Below are 21,024 nucleotides of genomic sequence, written 5' to 3'. Positions count from 1 at the left end.
TTGTGTTCTGGTCATTTCAGTGACGAATGTTTTATTAACAAGGCCGAGGTCGTCGCTGGATTTGCAAACCAAATACTATATAGTAATATGGCCTACCGCACCACGATCGATAATAAGCAAACCTTCCCGGGCGCTCCCGCTTGACTCTATAGCTCCGCCCACGCCCAGAATCAAGGACCTCGGCTTTTTCCGGTTAGAATCGGAAAGCTGTATTTTTATTTTATAAATATGATGAAACTAAATACTTTTCGGAGATATGAAGGACGCACTATTACTCTATAGGTACTCAAGATTAACATGAGATTGACTGAAACTAAGTATTTTACCCCCCCTTTAATAATGTTGAACAACCTCTTTAGTTTTTCAATGGACTTCCTGAACTTTAGCCAGCTCCTTTGTTTCCTGTCTGCCATTATTGGACAAACTGATTAATCCAGGTGTGTCTGATTATTGTTGTTGGTCAGGCACACCTGGATAACACCCCACACACACAAATCCATTCACTTGTTTATTAAATAAAGAGAAAATAAATCATATTTTCAGTATAGCCTCAATGTTTTCTTTAAATATCCTATTGGATATTTAGTTACACCATTTATTAGAATTTTTATTAGGTTTTTCATTTGCATTAATGTAACTTCATGGAACCTATGAATGGGTACACTTTTGGTGCAAAGATATAATACTAGTTTGTTTGATACAAACAAAACCTTCTTCTATATTTCTATTCTATATTGCACATGTTGAAGTTCACAATGATAGAACATGCAATGTAGTTTTCACAAAGACCTTCATTGAAATTGACTTTCGAACTGCAACAGTTTAGTTGTCTTCTGTTTAACATTCAGCATGATTGCATGACATGGAGATTTGAGCATTTATTGTCTAGTGTGTCAACAGTTTAATTGAGGTTTCTGCTGAAAAAAGGCGTTGACCTGGATCTTCTATGTCATCGTGCATTACCAGCCAAACACGTTCTTTTAAACCATTGTAGTATTTTTTCTTCTTCCCAAACCCAAGTTGGAAAGTTGTTCGGCGAGTTTGTTGGGTAATGAGCTGATGGCATTCAAACTATGAAAACGTACCCATCTGACTTATCTTATCAGGTTACATGTGTACACATGATTGTATGCATTCCCACCATACATTTACAAGTTCTCATTCGACCTGTAACCTGCCTTGTCAAGGTCAATAAAGGAAATGCATTGCAGCCATTTGATATGTTTTGTGAAGTATTATTACAATTTAAAATACATTTTTCTCTATATTATAAAATAAAATGTTTTTGCTGTGATTCAAAATAAATTTTTACCATCCATTTTTCCAGTCTTCAGTGTCACATGATCCTTCAAAAATAATTTATGCTGATTTTCTGCTCAAGAAACATGTATTAATCTCAATGTTGAAAACAGTCGTGCTTTTTAATATTTTTGTGCAAGCACAATAATTTTTTTCAGGATTCTTCGTATAGAAAGTATGAAAGAACAGCATTCATTTAAAATATAAATATTTTTTTAACATTATAAATTAACTGTCACTTTTAATCAGTTTACTTCATCCTTGCTGAATAAAAGTATAGACCCCTTTTGCGCCGACGTCACAATTACGTCACGGCGCCAGCTAGTTGCAAAACAGTGAAAACTGGAGGCGGCCAATACAAACCAGCACAGATTCGACTACATAATAAGGAGCTTAAATTACTATTAGTATTATTAAATGTCATCTTGTTGGGTTCTATAATCGACGGAGTACAGGCTATATAATTTTACATTTTATCGCATAATGTTTTCTAAATGATTGTGATTATTTGTGAATCATCTGATTGCTGTTTTGATTGATTTTGACTAGACTTTTTGAAGAACCTGGTAAGAAAGGGTAATCAAATACATAGTTAAAAAATTAATATGCTGTATCAGGAATTTTTTTTTCTAGAAAATATTCACATAATTAAAATTGCACCGTAATGCCACTCTTTACATTGTCGTCTTCTGGCCTTGGCGCTGGCGTAGGCATGAACTTCGGATCGTACCACAAGTCTTGTAGCCTACGTGGCCATTCAGCACATAGTAATAGGCATCTGAAGTGCTGAATGGGTAATGTAGTTAATCGCTTTACACTGGTAATGGATTACTGTTTTTCACTTTGGGCCAATATACTGAGAACACTTTTTGTGGTGTAGGGCTATTGGTTTAATGTGTAACATTGACATTGATGTATATTTGGTGTGTGTGAAATTGTTGCATTTCTGTGTTTAGATGCATGTGCTTTTAGTCATTCGGTTTAAACACTAAGTGTATTATAATATTTATTATATTAAATACTGACTATATTGGGATTTATATGTCTTTATATTTTTATATTATTCAGAATTTAGGCTATATTATGTATGTGGCTATCAATATTGTTGTTAACACCATAGCCTTTCTATTTCTACAGGTTTATTACCTGCTATTTGTGGACTAATCAACTGTGTGTGGAAAATTAATCAGTGTAAATAAAAAAACCACAACGAGTCATAACAACGTGTCCTCTCCTGACGCCCCGTTCGGTGGGGAGATTCTTAAAGACCTGAAGAATGTATGCCCTCAGTTTCTCTTTACGCTCGGTATCTCTATCGGGTAGGTGTAGAAGTTAGCTTCTCAACCGGAGGTAACTTGGCGTTAACGTTAATCCTGTCAGATCGTCTATCCATTGACTGAGCGTGTACGGGTCAATCTGGTTCCGTCCGTAACTTTTCCAAATAACAATCGTGGTCCTGGACAGTGAGTGACCTTGCAAATTAACATAAAATCGGATTTTCTCCAGTCATTGTTAAAAAACAAGCTATCAAAACGGGCAAACTAACATTAGTGAAGCGGCCAGAGGGATCTTTCTGCAAACAACTAAGCTCCGCCCACAAAAAACGTCACCATGTTTACTAACTGAGAAGGGGTCTATTCATTTCATTCTTTAAAAAAATCTTATTGACCCCAAACTTTTGAACAGTACTGCATGTATGTGTATTTTTTTCATTTTTGTTAGTGATTCTTGCTTTGTACCTGGCCTTAAAGCAGTAAGGCACTCAAAGCCATGCTGAATAAAAGAAAAATGCCTTTTAGCTGTCAATATATTCACATCACATAGCCATAGTTTATACCTTAATGCTATGATTCGATGTGCTCTGTGTGGATTGTATATGTCAGTCTGTGCTGTAATGGTAATGTTGTAAATCTGCTGTAAAATTAAACCTTTCAGCAACAGGAAACACACCTTTTATTGTCATCACTTCCTTAGTTTCCATACATTCATCCACATGGAAACACAGATGGACATACAAGCTGCTATTGTTTCCCAATCATGACTAAAGGGCTTTCTGGCTAAACAAATGTGCGTTCTTTCAGCTAGCGTGTCAAACGAGGGCGTATTTTGCATGTTATCTTTTTTTGTAATGGAGACGTTCTCAAATAAAGTGAGATGTTAAACATTACCCAACAGCCGCCTGTGTGTTGCAGTGATTTTTACTACAGTAAAGTGGTGGTTAACAACATCATGATGAACAAATAATTAAATTAATAGTAAATATAATCAATAACAATTATTCTGTGGCTTATCCAATCAGATTTCCAAGTCAGAACTATCCTAATCATTTAATAAAATAAATATAACACAACATTTCTAATATGTTTGTATATCCTTTTGATTACAGAAATAATTTTGAATAGTTGTAAGATCAAGACAGCATGTTGTCTGTCCAAAACGTCCAAATTCATCTGATTAGTCTCTGGTATTGTTGTTGAACGGCGGGCTTCACTGATGGACCTATTGTTTTCAACAGGATGGGGAATTCCTGGTACGGACGCACCATGTGGAGTACGAGGACGGGGGGATCCTGGACCCAGATGACATGCTAACAGACCTGGTGGAGGACAAAGACAAGGTAAGTCTACCGTGGTGCCTATACACAAACACTAGAGCTGGACTGAGAGTTTTTACTTACTATGAACATTATCTAGCACGTTTGTCACGAAAATGTGCGGTAAACACGTTCAAATGTTTACGTTTGTCTGGAAGTGGCAAATCACTTTGCTTGTCTGTAGTCTTTGTTCACTGAATTCAATTTTCATTTGATGTTTAGACAGCTTCCAAGTTCAATCTTTATTATTTCTAGCAGTTGTTTGGATATTTTTTATAATAATAATAATAATCTCCTTCTTTTCTGACCATTAGTCGGTGTCGTGATGGTCACAGACATAGGATGTGGCCAAAAGTGAGGCAGTCTGAGTGGGTTGTTTAGTCTGTAATTCGTTTGTCTATTTTTACCAGTTTGACACACTCATGCAGTTTTGTGGACCAGCTATTAGCATTATTGGTGGGCGTTATTGCATTGACAGGGTAATCAGCCAGTCCCAGCAACATGGAGGCTGTACCTTCTTTCACACGACTTGTCAAGGAGACAAATAAGATGTTTAATCGACTTAATAGATCTCAAAGCTGCAGTTAACTAAAACTACTGTATTATGTTTTCAGTCTAGCAGTGGGAACTAGCACAGCAAGTTACTTCAGTGTGCTAATCTGACGTTTAGCCTAGCTGAGACTTGTTTAGCCTGCCCTCCCTGCCCTGAGCGGATTGGTGTACACGCCAGTGACATCACTATCTCAGTTTAGAACCAGTTTGGCAACATTTACTCATTTTCTGTCTGTCTTTTTGTATAACAAAGTGTGAAACAATATATAAACGCACAGCCCTAACTGAATGATTTCAGCTTGTTGAATAACTACATCTGCCCAGCATAATATTTATGTATTCACACCATTTGTGTGATAAATGTCCATTTTGCATAGCATAATCTCTTAAATTGTAATAAATTCAAATGATAAGCATAATAATAAGTCGCATAAATGGAACAAATTATAAAACCTTAGTCAGCTGGAGCTGAATAATTACTAATAAAATATTCATATGATATTCAGAGCAGCTTATAATGATTAAGTCGCTTTCTTTCATTTGAATTTGGATCAGTTTATTAGGAGTTTAATTGTTCTGGGGAAGAAGTTAGTGGCAGAATGTTATTGGGGACATTGGAAAATTATATGATATTTCACTCTGAGCAGCTTTCTAATTTATTTGTTTTATTAATATAAACCCTGTGCTTTTGTTGTATTAAGTATAACTTATAAATATCTGCAGATGTTGACACGAGGACGCATGAAAATTGAGCGCACGTGCATTTTATAAGGTGTTTTTAAGTCATTCATAATTTATGAAATTACAGTAATGTTACTGGTGGCAGGGAGTTGCTATGCAGTTCCTAAAGTGTTTGTGTGTGTGTGTGTGTGTATTTTAAGCATTTTGCTATGCACTTGTTAGGATGTTCTTGGTAGTTGTAAAGTTGTTGCTTTAGTAGTCTCTAGAGGTTTTATATTTAACTAGTGGGATTGGTTTTACCCATTTTATTGTCCACCAGGTGAAAATAAGTTGGATCACTAGTAATAAGCCAACTCTCCTGTTTTGAGATGTCATTCATCATGTCTGTAGCACAGATGGTGCTGGCCGAACTGTGTGCTGAGGTTTAATACTTAGGTCCAGATTTACTAAACAGTGCAAATTAGCATGAGAGCGCAATTCCAAAAAAAGCGCAGACGTGAAAGTTCTGCGCGTGATCTACTGATAAATTAAAAAACATATCTGGACGCTAGGGCTGTGCGATATTGAAGAAAAATGCGATATGCGATAACTCCTTAAATAATGCGATATGCGATACGATAGTGCTTAAAGTGTGTAGAATAAACTTAAATTATCTTTAAAATATATTTAAAATGGTATAACCTACATGTTTCACATTCTTTTTATGACAAGAAAACATCCTTATAACTTCTGAAAGTGAACATCAGCGTTTTACTGTAGCATAAGAAGTGTTATTTTAACATCAGTGTAAACCACAGGGTTTCAGGTTATCCTACATTAGGTTTATTTAAGAAAATATACTGAATCATAAAATATAAAAATAAAACATTGCTTAGTTTTCACTGTATGAATTAAATATATCCTGCTACTTATTAAAGCTAAAAAAAACTGTCTTTTGTTCATGACCCCATTTATTGCAAGCTGTTGCGATATGCATATTGCGATATATACATTTGCGATATTTCGATAAATTCGATATATTGTGCAACCCTACGATGCAGCCGGATCATTTCCATAATGAACAACATAATCAACCAAGAGCAGCGCAAATTAGCGTCTGGTTTAAGACATGCTTTTTTGGGCGGTAAATAATAGCGCAAACACCAGTAAATTGACTAGTGCAAACCTTAGTAAATCACCTTGTATGATTCATTTAAATCCTCCCCAAAATTTCACGTCTGAAAGGGAAACTCCTACAAATGCATGTGCAATAAGGTCAGCCACAAAAATACCCTGTCCACACCTTTTCAGCGCTCATTTTTCACCGTTTTTTTAACGGCAAAAGAGGGTTTGCGTTGACGCAAGCTGTTAGTAAATCCTTTAGTGTTATGGGTTTGTTTAAATTACTAACCCTAAGTTTGAGCAACAGCGAAAGTGATGCTTGCATTAGTGTTTTTGTTTCATCCTGTTTTCGTATAAAGGGCATTTTGATCCCTAAAATGGTTGTCTAAGCTTCTCTCTTAGTTTTGGAACAGAGCCGTTTTGGCTCCAATAAAACAGATTATTGGCAAACTTTCTGGCGTGAAATTTAGGCTTAATAGGAAATGAGAAACTTTTTTCTCTTTAACTCGACGCTGCTATTGATTCCTGCACGATAAACGCATTTTTCTTTTTCTTCCTGAAAGTGTTTTCCTTCCATTTAGACTGAAAAACCATTCTTGCAAACTCATTTTTCACACTGACCGGGCCCATTATTGCCCATTATGCAGTCAAGCGGCTTTCGTCTCTGTTATAATAATCTTTATCATCCTTTGGAAACATTCCACCGAGACGAGGTCTCACCGTTAGTAGCGCATGCTAATCAACTTTAATGCAAAGCCAGTGCGAGGGAGTCACAGCATCTTCATTAGACCGTTCTTCACCTCCAACGGAGGTTGATTAGGGTGAAGTTGCCATGGCGATGGAATCAGATTACGGCCCCACCCCTGCTCTGATGCACATTAACCCCCAGCAGGAAATGATGGCGCTTGGCTTGACCCCCGGGCCCTGCCCATGAATATTCAGCGCGGGATGATGAATGACGTTAATGCGTCGAGTTGCTGTAGTCGGGCCCCCGGTGGACTCTGGGAGACGGAGAGGTCATGCTAGGAGGACTTGCCGCACTGTTTCCTTTAGTCAATTAAACGATTAATCACTCTAGTTCTTCTCTTTTAAATGTATTACTCCGTTTTTGTGGCGGTATTATGAACTTAAACAAATTTTGAGTTAGTTATGATGTTCTTTGGTGTCTCCTTGTGTGGGTAGAGGTCTGAATGTGATTGTTCATCCACAAATGATTTCCAATTACTTGCCTTCATGTTGGTGGAGCAAATCCGAATGTGTATACTTTTCTTTTTCCAGTGGAATACAAAATGAGTTAGCCTAACTAACATAATCTCTGAACTTCTGTTTTTCATACAGGGAAAAAAATCACAATAAAAGTGGTCCATATATGACTTGTGCACCACATTCCAAGTCTTCTGAAGTCTTAACCCGCCTTTTCACAATTTCTGACTAGCGACAGTCATTAATTTGCAATGGAGAGAATCTAAAAAATCGAAAGATTTTTCTTTTAGACTAGTAGTCGTTCATTTAAGCCATTAGTTGACTAATCATATGTTTATATTAATTTAATTACTTAAAGGGATGGTTCGGAGTAATTTCAACCTAGGGTCCTTTGCACCATGACCTCGAGCCAAACCTCGAAAGTTTGTAACTAAGTACATCAGGAGTTTATTTAAATAACATCATTTATTTATTTCCGCTAACCCGGACGTCGAGGTCACTTCCGTGATTTGGGAAAAGCCTGTAAAAGTCCTGGCAGAAAGCGGAGCATAAAGATGTAGTGTAACTATGCCCAGTTCCAGGAATGCACTAATATTTTGTTGGTAGTAACAGTTTGCAACAATTATTAGTTAGCACTAAGTTTTCAAGTTACACTTAAAAAAAAAAAAGAAAAAAAAGTCAGCAACACCGGGTGATCGCGCGAGACTTTTACGGGCTTTTCCCAAATCACGGAAGTGACCGCAACATCCGGGTTTTGTTGTTATTGTGAGTGTACACAAATGCAAGTAGACCTTTTACAGTTTCGAATAAGGTCTTATCTGTATGACCAAACATTTAGTATTTTAAGTTGAGAAAAAAACAAAAAAAACGAGTTAATTAATTTGGTTTATATTTGCTCATTGCGCTGCAACCTCTTGTGGCCTTAAGAGACAATACCTTACCTTTTTCCTCTATTAATATGTCTTTTAGAATTCAAATATAATAAAAAAATTATTCTTAAGAAATTCGAACATACTCTTCAGCTATTTTGACAGCTCTAATTATTAGCCCTGCTTTTCTCTTAAACGTATTGGCACGTCATCATTTGTTTTGTGTAAATGTTCTTACATTCATTATCATTAATTTTATCATGGTGCCATTTTGATGCGATTCAATTTATGAATTTGAATTCAAATTTTTAAATATTGACTTGATTTTTCCCCACACATAAATGTACTGTATCGCTTCATAAGACAATTTTTTTTTAAACTTTTTTAGTGTTGTTTTAGAGCTCAGCAGCTCCTATTCACTTTCTACTTCTTCTTGGGTTTTGGTTATAATTAAATTACTCCCACCCGCATTCTGCATGCATTAAACTGCTGTCAGCCTCCAAAGATAAATGTTCAGAGTACAATGTCAATAATACCTGATATCCTGCGATATTATCACACTGACCATAAAGGATTCCTCACCCACCTTCATGAGCTTATCGTCATGCGTTCAGTCCACTTGTCTTTTTGCCTAATGCCCATAATCAGCCACTCCAGATGATGAATGGTGATTATGTGTGTATGTGTGTGTTTCTTTGAGCTTTACAGAGTCACTGATAATGACCTAAATCCCCTACTACACCCCATGATAACAGGGCACTTTACTTTCCCAAGATCCGCATTACCTGTACAGCCCTATCATTCACTTCCACTCACTGTCACTCACTGATGCATTATGGGTCTGTCCCTGTGTGCTAGTGCTGTCATAGCGGCCCATCAGTACGGGCAGGTTAACAGCCATTAGAGAGGAGAGTTTTATTCAGCATCTAGTCCGGAAAAACTCAGTACATGATTCATATTGGAATTTCATCCTAATTTGGGACCAATTGTTTTTCATTCTCAGGATTCTCTAACATCTTACTTGATGAACTAAAATTTGTTCACAGAACTTTTTAATTATTATTATTTGATTTGATTAGTCATGTTCAATTCTTTGTAATGGAATATGATTGGAATAACGGTATATTAGAATTATGTCAAATTAATGTGCTTTGTGTTTGCATTTTCATATTTTTGGTGATCAGACATGGTTCATTTTAGTATGAACATTTTTTACTCTAGGTGGAGAATCTTATGTCAGTATTTATAGTTTTTATATACACTAATTTAAAAGTTTGGGGATGGTAAGATGTTTTTGTTTTTGAAAAGTCTTTTGTGGTCAGCATGGTTGCATTTATTTGATCATAAATGCAGTAAAAACAGCAATATTGTGAAATAATATTACAATTTAAAATAACTTATTTTCTATTTGAATACATTTTAAAATGTAATTTATTCCTGTTATGCAAAGCTGAATTTTCAGCATCATTACTCCAGTCTTCAGTGTCACATGATCCTTCAGAAATCATTATAATATGCAGATTTTCTGCTCAACAAACTTTTCTTCTGTTTTCTTCAGTTTGATTAATTTGTTTGGAAACGGTGATAAAAAAAAGATTTATAATCGCATTTATTTGAAATAGAAATCTAGAAAACCATATATATATATATATATATGAAGATAAAAAGCCTCTAAGTGCCATCTGAAATTTTCTTCTAGAATTATCATTTTGATCAAGCTTTTATGTTTATGTTCAGTTATTTCACTTTAATGGCAATGGAAATTACCTATTAATTCTCAGTAATGTGAAATTACTGAACCTAAATATATACAAGCTTGATAAGAAAATGTCCGAAAATTTCAGCACTTAGGAGGCTAAACAAATACGATTTTTTAAAACATTTTTTATTTTATTTACTTATTTGACGTTAAAGTTCTGTTCTGCAACAGTAATATTTATGACATGCTGGTCAGTCTTATTGCTCCTTGTTAATCAAACTAAACAACCTGTTGCTCTTTTAGCCTTTAAGTTCTACAGTAGTGTATTCATCATGCACTTTTAAAACAAACAAACAAACAAAAAGCTCCCCTAATACTCAATATCTTATTAACAGTTATCTGTGATGGGAAAACAATGAAATTCGCTATTAAAAAGTAAAGAATGAGCGTGCAAGAGATAAAAGTCAGTTTTGTCAGATGTCTGTTTGTATAATTTTAATGAACTTCAATGATAATTCAGATCCTTCTGTTTTAACGCCTGTAAATTGTGCAATTTACCAGCTCTTGATTCCTTGCATACTTCAGATGAATTTATAAATATTTTTTCCCCTTATTTTAGTTTATTTTCTTCTTCTCACGGTCATCCTTGTGATGTTTTGGACCTTGTAAATAGGCCTAATGAATTTGCCATGCTAATTAGCACATATTTCAAAAGCTAATTCAGAATAAACGACTTCTGAGTAATTGGCGTTATTGTAGACTGCAAATTAATATGCAGATTGTGGTGTGTCTCTGGGCCACAAACATTTAAAATATATAGTGGGCCAGCATGAATGCTAAGTCAATAGTTAGCATCAGTGGCATCCAGCTAATTTTGAAATGCATTTGTCTTTTTTTTCATTTCACGTCTGGCGTCATTGAGAGAACGATCATGCTCGCTGAATAGAGCCTGATTGCTCAAGCTGAACGTTTAACTACTGCGCTTTTCTCAATTTGCCGGCATAGTTGAGCACTATTCAGCTAATATGAGCCGCGGGTTCATTCGATTACATTTCAAATGCAGAAGGATGATTCTAATAAAAAAATCTCATAATACATGAAGAATTTGATTGATTAAGGCTATTCAGAAACTGGGGAAATAGCTGTGGGAACTCATTTTCACTGATGAACAAAACACAGCCATGATTTCGTGCCCCGATTTGATGCCGCAAACTCGCAGTTTCAGCTTCATGAAGCTTTCAGGAGTGAACAGAATTACTTAAGATGATATTCTCTGAAAATATATTCTTGTGAGTTGGTCAATGATCTTTTTTTTTAATTTTTTTATTGCTTAGATGTATCTTTTTGTTCCTATGTTGCATTCACATCTTTCTGATCATGTTTTTTTTTTCCTGATATGTTTCTGGAGTTCTACAGTGATGATTTTTGGATGTTTACAGATGTTTTTGTAGGCCAAACCAGAAGTTCACAAAAACCCAATATGATTTCCCCCCCAATGGTGTTATTGCAGAAACAAGCTGTGTGACAAACAAAAGTTTATGATTATTCTTACACAATCTAATCTACTGTAATCTTCACAAATTAATTTTGAAGCCTAAATGCAATAAATGTAGGATATAAACTGACTACACCACGGTCACATGACTTCAACTTTATTCTTTATTTAAAAAAAAAAAAAATCCTGAAAGTTCGAGTTCTAATAGTTTGCAAGAGCGTGATTATAAACACAATTGCTAAGCAGTAAGTTTCCCATGACACTAAGTATTAATATTCATTGAAGTTGTGATGGGTGGGCTGATGCTGTCACTTTGCATTTCTAAGAGCATGAGCTGCTTTTAGTTTTGGCTTCTAATATTAGCAGAAGAAAGGAATCCAGCAGAATGATGCAGGTCGGATCTCATTGGGTATCCATGTATTATGCATTCTCATTTCCATGTGTTTTGCTCTAACCCAGTCTAGGAAATCAATGCTGGGAAGAGGATGATGTTTCTCAACTCGGAGAACAAAAGCTTTGATCAGAGAACTCTGTCCTTTGCCAGTAGTTTAGTTTTGAACACACTGAGAAAAGAAGCACACTGTAATGAACTTCTGTATTTAATCAGATCTTTAGCAGCAAACATGAAACATGCGTCATTTAGACGGACCTCTTTTAAAGAACAGCTGCGGATGTACAAGTGAACACTCGTTCATTGTTGGGGCTTGAGAACTCACTTTGCGTTAATATTTTGATAATGATATTGTGTTAATTGTTCTTATCTAATTTGCTTGATCATTTGCATCTTGTGTATTGTTATAGCGTTTTTAAATAGTACTGTGCAAGTATGATTCATTGATGATATTAACTGCTAATGCCATTAATATGTTTGATGACCTTTAAGGATGCATGATATAGGCACCATATGGTTATTGTTTAAACTTTAAACATATTGGTAAAAAAAATTATATTTAGTTTCTGTTTATTTAAAAATTTAGATCACAATAGATCATAGTAAAGATTTAATCCTTGATGAGTGTAGATTTCATAAAAAAAAGAAAAAAGTTGTATTATTTTTCACTTGTAAAATCATTTGCAACTTGTGTATTGCTGTAGCGTTTTTATACAAATAGTACTGTGCAAGTATGATTCATTGATGGTATTAACTGCTAATGTCATTATGATATAGGCACCATATGGTTATTGTTTAAACATATATTGGTACAAATTTGAATATTTAGTTGTTTCTGTTTATTTTAACATTTAGATCACAATATAAGATTTAATCCTTGATGAGGAGTGTAGGAGATTTTAAATGTATTTATTATTTTTATTATTATTATTTTTAATTTGTATTATTTTTCACTTGTAAAATCTCTCAGAGAGTGAAGTACGCCTGTTATTTGTTTTTCATTTTATGTAAATATTGTGTGAATTAAACATTCATTAAATTTAGCATTTTTTTTTTGTATATGATATTTGCCATCATTAAATTTACATATCCGCATCAGCTACTATACTATATTTATTTCGGTATCAGTTTTTAAAAGCAGGGTTTTTCCTGCAGTGAAAATATTTGGGCGGCCGCCAAATGAATCTTTGTACCATCAAAGATTTACTTGACCATTTAATGTGATGATATCTGCAGTACGGGTGTAGCTTTAAAAACGTGTTTACGCTCTGTGAGTGTGAAGAGTGTCAAAGGTTTCTATTTACAACGTGATTTTGCAGTCTTGAGCTTTCTAGATATCTATCTGTTGAGTGCGTGAACACAATGGCCAAACGGATGTTTAAGTTAGTCAGAATCTGGAGTTTTTGTTCAGCGTTAGTTCTGCATGCTCGTAAATCCTTTCAATATAACCAACAAACTATGTACGCGATGTCAATTAGCATACACAACTTCATGATTCTAACGGGATTTTCCACAAGAGTGCAGCTTTGTACCACACGTTGTAATTGTCAGCTTCAGTGATTATAATGGCAGCAATTTTTTTTTTCTCTCCTTATATATATTTTCATTTACAAATTGCTAAATTTCTGGATTGACAACCGTATTTAAATGCACAATTGAATCTGATTGACAGTGATAACCATGGCAATGGGCCGAAAAAAAAAACAATCTGATACTAGATGTCAAATGATCTGTGCATTAAGTCTTTAGTTGTGTAATGTAATCTTTAGAGTGTAGTTGCAGAATAGACCTGCCACTTTTTCTTTGCAATGTTACTTTGTTTAGATTTAGATTTGTTTGTTTAGATTTACTGTGATTTTTTTACATATACATTTACAGATTTTTTTAAATGTCAAAGTTTTAAGCACTTTGTTTTATGATTTGTCCTGAAAGTGATTATTTTTTAAATAAATAGGATATTTCAATATTACAAACAATTTATTTGCATTTGTTTAGGATTTATTGTCAGTACTGTGCTCATAGGTCACATGGGTATAGGGTACTTTGTTCTGTGTGTGTGTGTGTGTGTGTGTGTGTGTGTGAGGATGATGTTCGTCTGTCATTTTTGACCCTGGAAAAACCCTGAAAAGTCAACAATGAGTGTTAATGTTATGGCAGTGGATTTTTCCTTGACATATTTTTAGAGTAATATCATGGAATTCTTTTTATTTTTGTAAGGGTTTCGGTCGATTATTCCCATCATATCATATTCCCGTCTTATCGGTTATACATATGATGAATGAGAAATGAACTGGGACTTCCTCTGCTCATTTATAATTCCATAACTTTCCACATTTGAAACCGTCAAAGTGTCAGTCAGACTTTGTTTTTCATATCTCTACTTACTTTATTGTTTGACAGTTTCTGAAGACTTTGCTGATGAGAACAGCGTGTTTAACAACCATTCTGTGCGGTGAAGATTTCTTTCTTTCAGGTGGTCAGATGGCATCATTATGGATGTATTATTACAGTGACCAAACCATCGGTGCTAAAGGGGTGGTAAAATCCCCTTTTCACAAGATGTAAAATAAATATCTGATGTCCCCAGAGTGTGTGTGTGAAGTTTTAGCACAAAATACCCCACAGATATTTTTATAAAGCATGTTAAAGTTGTCACTTTTTGAGGGTTTGCAAAAACGCACCGTTTTGTGCCTGGCCCTTTAAATGCAAATGAGCTGCTGCAGAGGGCGGGGTTTCAAGAGCTCGTGTGTTAGCAGCTGCGATTTACCTCACGCAGTCACACACTAAAATGACAGAAACTGTTCTGCCTTTAATGTTAAAACGGAGTCAGACAAAGATGGAGAGACTCAAGAAGAAGTGACAACATGTAGAAGCAACAGGACGTCTCTGAATGGTTAGTTGATGAATTTATGTTGCTGATGTGGAGTTAACTATCTTCAATTAGCATATTCTGTCATGCTAATCTATAAATCGCTCGTATAGGAACTGTTGTGAGATGCACACAGAGTGACTTTCTATTGCATGTGAAAAGATGGATGCTAAAGTTTGAGCTGACTCACAAATGTGCTCTACTACAACAACTTTTCCTCTTCTCAACATGGACTGTGTGTTCCCGGGGGCGGGGCTTAAGTACAGTTTAGGGTTGGTGATGTCACTAACCCGGGAGGAATGTCGTGTAGTCCAGCCGTTTGTTGTAGTCCTTTTCTTTAAAAGCAAATATCTTCCTTTGCTTTGAACTTTGAGCGTTGTAACTTTGCAGATGTTGTCTATGATCAAACAGCAACATTACACACTAACTAAAGTTAGAAAAGTGAAATCATACTCAACCACCCCTTTAAAATTGTACTAGCATACTTCTGACCATGTTCTCATTCATCACACAAATGGTACACATGCCTGATGGGGATTTGTGGTGTTGTCATTTGTGACATTAGTCTGGAGTTTTTTTTTTTTTTTTTTTTTTTTTTTTTTTTTTTAGCACCTGTGCTTTAATTAATGTGCTGACATTACGCTTTAGTTTCCTTTCTAAACTGTTAAATCCACGTTCCAGGGTGCCAGCGGAGCTCCACGGCGTCTTCATTAGGCCTCACACACACACTCAGAAACACTTGACTGACAGCTTGAGAACGTTTCTCAAATCTCAGCTCATCCTCTTCACTGATAATTTGCTAACTCTTCACATAAGTGACAAGTCACACGTATCAGCGCTCCTCGTGCACCCCTTCAGAAGAGGTTAGCAAGCCAACCACGGAGAATACAACTAATAAAACACATTGTGCAAAACGCTCGACTGCAATTAAAAATCGTAAACCTGCACCTGGGTCCCCTGCCCTGTCGACCAATCAGCAGTCATCACACCCTTCATTATTATTATTATCAATTTCCACAGGCGTTCGCTACTAATTAATTGTCTTAACGAATGGGCCTTTCTTGATGAGATAGTAATGAGTCTCAATAGCCCTCTTGAAACAGACGTGGTTTGTCTGGGCTGGATACACACGCTTATCAGATACATGCTGTCACCTCCTATTTCTCGGAGAACGTCTCAAAGCGTTGATGGATTGTAATTGTTTGTCTCTCATGGTTTAGCATAAAGTAATGGCTTTTATTAGAGATGCATATATTGCACTGGAACAAGGCTTCTTTCTGAGCTAGGCCGCTTTATTTTTTTATTATGCAAATTGCTTATGTATGTACACTAAAAAATGATGGGTTGTTTTTAACCCAATTTTGGGTCGAATATGGACAAACCCAGCCATTGGGGATCCAACGTTTGGGTTTGACCATATTTGACCCAAAATTGGGTTAAAACAACCCATCATTTTTTAGAGTGTATGTTCTTCTGAAAGGTGTATACTCACGTTTCTAAAGTTTAAGGCATGCGGTCTGCCCAAAAAAACACATTTACAAGAATGCATCATGTGATCAGATTTCATTACAACTTTCTAGATAAGATTTTTGTTTCACTTACTACATGCAGATGACGCGTATACCAAAGATGTTCTGTAAAGTCAAAATATTTATTGAGGACAGTTAAAAGTCAACATGTTACTTTCTGAAAATTCACACAAAATTTCTGTGTGAAATAAGATATATAAGAAAAAATATGGTGGGACTTTTTTTAGGATTTAAGAGTTCTCTAAATGACAGGTGGCCTTATCTATATATTTTATCTTTATATTTCTCTTTCGGTCTATCCATCTGTCAAAAGTTTCGGGTGAATATATATTTTGAGAAGACATTTAATACTTTTATTAAGCAAATAAAATTGACCAAAAGTGACGGTAGCCTATAATACATTCTTTCTATTTCAAATAAATACCATTCTTTTGAACCTTTTTATTCATCAAAGAATCCTGTAATTAAAAAAGAAAAAGAAAAAAATCCACACGGAAATTAAGCGGCACAACTGTTTTCGACATTGATAATAATCAGAAATGTTTCCTGAGCAGCAAATCTGCATATCAGAATGATTTCTGAAGAATCATGTGACACTGAAGACTGGAGTTGATGGTGAAAATTCAGTTTAGCATCACAGGAATACATTTAATTGTATTATATATATTAAAAAAGAAAACACAAATTTTACATTGTAATAATATTCCACTATATTAAAGTATTTTTGATCAAATAAATGCCGCTTTGGTGAGCATAATACTTATCTATCTATCTATAGGAAACACAGACAGATATAGACATATAAAGATACAGGATATGGATAAAAACACCTTTTCATATAGAGAGAATTCCTAATGAATAAAAAAAGTCCCAGCATATTTCTTTACTTGTATATCTTGTTTCACTTAAACACTAGCATGTGGATGTCCTGAAGCCTGTGCCTGCGGCTGGTAAGGTGTGTGTGTGCATGTGTGCCCTCTGCTGGGAGATCAACACCTCCTATGGCTGCTACCAGCGGTATTGTTTAATGCTCTTCATTTTGTTATTTTAGAGACATGACCAATGATATTCACAGGTTAAACCCTTCAACCACACACACACACACACACACACACACACACACACACACACACACACACACACACACACACACACACACACACACACTCTCGCCTGGATTGGATTTGCATGCCTTAAATATTTTATTGGAATTCCTAGTGGGATTTCTGTCATAATTGGAGCCAATCCTAAAATATCCCAGTGGGATCATGCTAAATTCCTTAAGATTCAAGTACTGTCCTAGTGGATACACTGTAATCCGTACAGGGTTTTTCGATTCATATTTGACTCTCCCAGAGTCCTATTGGCTGTTGTGTTGGAATAACGTCTTCCTAATAATGGACATTTAAAGGAAATTCCATTGGAAGCATTTTTATAATACTGGGAAGTATAATAAAATATGGAATCCTGTTCATGGTCCCTTTGGACTATTTTTGAGGTTATACTCAAACTTTTTGGGAAAATGACAGTATAATTTGTGTGTGTGTGAAATTGTCTCCGAAGGAAGGGGGCGTTGGATGGGCGTTTGATCAGGTCTGATTGACCTCTCAGTTTCCGGCTCGTTAGGTCTGGTGAGATGCCTGATTAGTGCTTTTGATTCCTCCTCCGTGCTTCTTTTTTCTGTGCATCCTTCCTTTTCCTGCAGGTCAGGTTTGAGGAACAAAGAGGCCAAACATATAAGTGAGATGGACAACTTGCTTCCAGCTACTGGGATGTCAAACGCCTTGTAGTCAATTTGTCTCAAGCTGTGCTAGTGTGTGTGTGTGTGTCTGATTACTACCATAGCAAGGCTCTTAAAGCCAGAAAATGAAAATCGCTGGCTTTTCTGAGCATCAGCACTGTTACAAAAAAACTGCCTGCTGGTCTCAAAGCAGCACAAATGTGTTTTGGTCTCCATGGTAACTCCCTAGAAACCACGTTCTGCCGACTCTGGAGTGAAACATTTGTTGGTTAGACATTATTTTAATGTGTTCTGCTTCTGTTAAAGTGTAATTATACATTCAATTACTGAGTAATATTAATTACCGGTAACTACATGTACTGACTATAGGGTTAGGTTAGAATTAGGGTTTAGTTTAGGGTTAGTTGCATGTAATTATGCATCATTTATAGTTATTAACTACTGTATATCACACTCTAAAATACAGTGTTACTCATTTGCCCCCCCCCCCCCCCCCCCCATATGCAGTGCATATGTATTATATAAATAGTTATATGAAATGTTGCATTGGTGTAACTGTCATTTATTCATGCCTGTACAGCAGAATACTTATTTACCCATTTATTTATGTTTCGCTATTTAGTTATTTTAGTGACTTTTTATTATTTATTTTATTTTAAAAAAAATTAAAAAGAGAGCTTTTTGAAAAGTATTGTCTGCCAATGCCAAACATTCTTGATATTCATGATATTTAAAAAGCTTACTAAACCTTGATGTGTTTTTACAAAAACAATAAAACCAAACATAATGAATGCATTCTTTTGAACATTTTCATCATCACTTCATCTCGGTTATAATTTGTCATTGACCGAGCTGCGTGATTCCTGCTGCTCAGACGTGCGAACGAAACATCACAGCGAGTTTCAGCTCTGAAATCCAGTTCACACACATTCAACATGTTTCCAAACGTGTGTCGCAGCCGCGATTCCTCATAAACCCCCTGAAGCACAGATCCGAACGGAGAACAGCCCCCTCCACACACACACACACACGGACACACACACACACACACACACACACACACACACACACACACACACACACACACACACACACACTCACACACACACAGACGCTTTGATTTACTGCAGGTTCCAGTAAAAGGCAGCTGCGCTTGCACAGCGCACCCTGCGACGTGACAGGTCTTATTATTATTTATAAGCATTCATAAAGAGAAAGGGTAAATTTGTCATTAATCTTACACACACACCATATAGGCCCGGGGGGATTTTGCCACATTGTGCTTTCCACAAAGTAGCTCACGTTAAAAAAGCCCACTCATTCATCAAGAAGCTCATGCAAACACATCCGTCATGTATTTTTCCGCCTTCCAACGGTCTAATAATTAGCTCTCTCTCTAATGCTAAGCTAATGCCAGCTGCTCTCTTTCACCCTCTCGTAAGACCCTCCTTCAGTGGCACATTTACCCCCCTCAGAGGCACCCGAGGGGCCGACGCTCAAATGGAAGGAGTGATTAAAGAGAAGAGGAGGGAGGGAGGGAGAGGGGGGGGGGATACCTGTGGAGCAGTGCCGCCACAATAACCATTTCCTCTTTGACCTGCCATCGCTCTCACATTCTCACTTTTTTTTCGGTTTCATTCTTTGCTTTATTCCCCTTTGTAATATGTCCTTTTCATTTCCATTTCAATTCCTTTACAGCACAACTTTTCAGACTTTGTTGTTGTTGAAAAGTACCCCCTGATATTTTAACTTTCATATTTCAATAATTTAGTGACACATTTCCACAGTTTGTGGTTCTCTGATTTAGCTTAATGTGCACATGCAAGTAAACATAGTAATATAGTAATAAAATATTATATATTTTATGTTTTATTTTGATTGTCTTCATTTATAAGAAAAAAAAAAGAAAAGAAAAAAAAATATATATATATACATACTGCGCAACTCAAGAAAATGTCTTGCTACTACTGAAACATCCAGACACAAGAAAAGACCATGGCAATATTTAATTTTAAGGATTCACTCGGAAATATGGAAATACTATAGATTTTAGGATTGTGTGTGTACATGTTGGCTCACTCACTCACTCACTCACTCACTCACTCACTCACTCACTCACTCACTCACTCACTCACTCACTCACTCACTCACTCACTCACTCACTCACTCACTCACTCACTCACTCACTCACTCACTCACTCACTCACTCACTCACTCACTCACTCAGGCTATGTTTACACGTAAACGATCTGAAGAGAAAACGCAAAAGTGGCGTTGCGTTATCACTTTTTATTCTGCGTTTAGACGAGCGTTATGGGGGGGGAAATCTGCGTGCATATGGTGACGCAAAAGTGTGTGAAATTCGATGTAGTATGCACTCCAGGCGGCTAGGTGGCAATGTGAAGCACTGAAAGTGAAAGAGACGCTGACACAGTTTTCCATGTTTAATACGGTAAAGCTGCTGCTTTGACCCTCGGTGCTCTTCGCGTGTTGCTCAAAAATGACAGATTTTTTAATTTATTTTTTGTCAATGAAATTATAGCTATATTTTAGTTTGATAATGTTTTGTTATTTCCCTGTACTGGCGCATGCCTGTGACGTAAACGCGTACGTGACGCCTTCACTGTCTAGCAGACTTTTGCGTTTTTACCGTTTTTACCCTTTAGACGGGAACGCGATGGTGGAGCGTTTTTAAGATTTCCACTCTGGAGGGTAGTTTCACTTTTTAAGCCGCAAAAACGCCGTCGCCGTGTAAACGAAAGGCACATCCGCTAAAATATTTAACGTTTTCACCCGCGAGAGTTCTCGTGTAAACAGGGCCTCAGTCACTCAAAGTGTGTGTGTGTGTGTGTGTGTGTGTTGTATACTATATCTCAAAATCTATAGTATTTCTATGATACCATCATTGCACCGTGGTACTACTTCTTTTAGTTTGTCTCTGGTGGCCAGTCAAGTCATGTTCTCTCGTTATCTGACACTTAGCACTCCATTACTGCAGGTTT

General features: G+C 36.2%; 2 protein-coding genes across 2 annotated transcripts in view; both read left to right on the top strand.

Annotated features, from left to right (window-relative positions):
- Positions 1–21,024, top strand: part of pard3ba (par-3 family cell polarity regulator beta a) — a 156,830-nt gene that overhangs the window by 7,565 nt on the left and 128,241 nt on the right. The window contains exon 2 of the mRNA XM_079615678.1: positions 3,815–3,916. Within this exon, the coding sequence (XP_079471804.1) occupies positions 3,815–3,916 (102 nt within the window). The remainder of the gene's footprint in view (positions 1–3,814; positions 3,917–21,024) is intronic.
- nrp2a (neuropilin 2a) overlaps positions 14,757–21,024 on the top strand; it is a 250,386-nt gene continuing 244,118 nt past the window's right edge. Inside the window, exon 1 of the mRNA XM_079616686.1 lies at positions 14,757–14,776. The gene's annotated coding sequence lies outside the window, so the exon portion shown is untranslated. The remainder of the gene's footprint in view (positions 14,777–21,024) is intronic.

The sequence above is a fragment of the Phoxinus phoxinus genome (genome assembly GCF_949152265.1).
Source record: "Phoxinus phoxinus genome assembly, chromosome: 6".
Taxonomy (NCBI): domain Eukaryota; kingdom Metazoa; phylum Chordata; class Actinopteri; order Cypriniformes; family Leuciscidae; genus Phoxinus; species Phoxinus phoxinus.
Note: the sequence above shows the minus strand (reverse complement) of the source record. Positions and strands in the feature narration are given on the sequence as shown.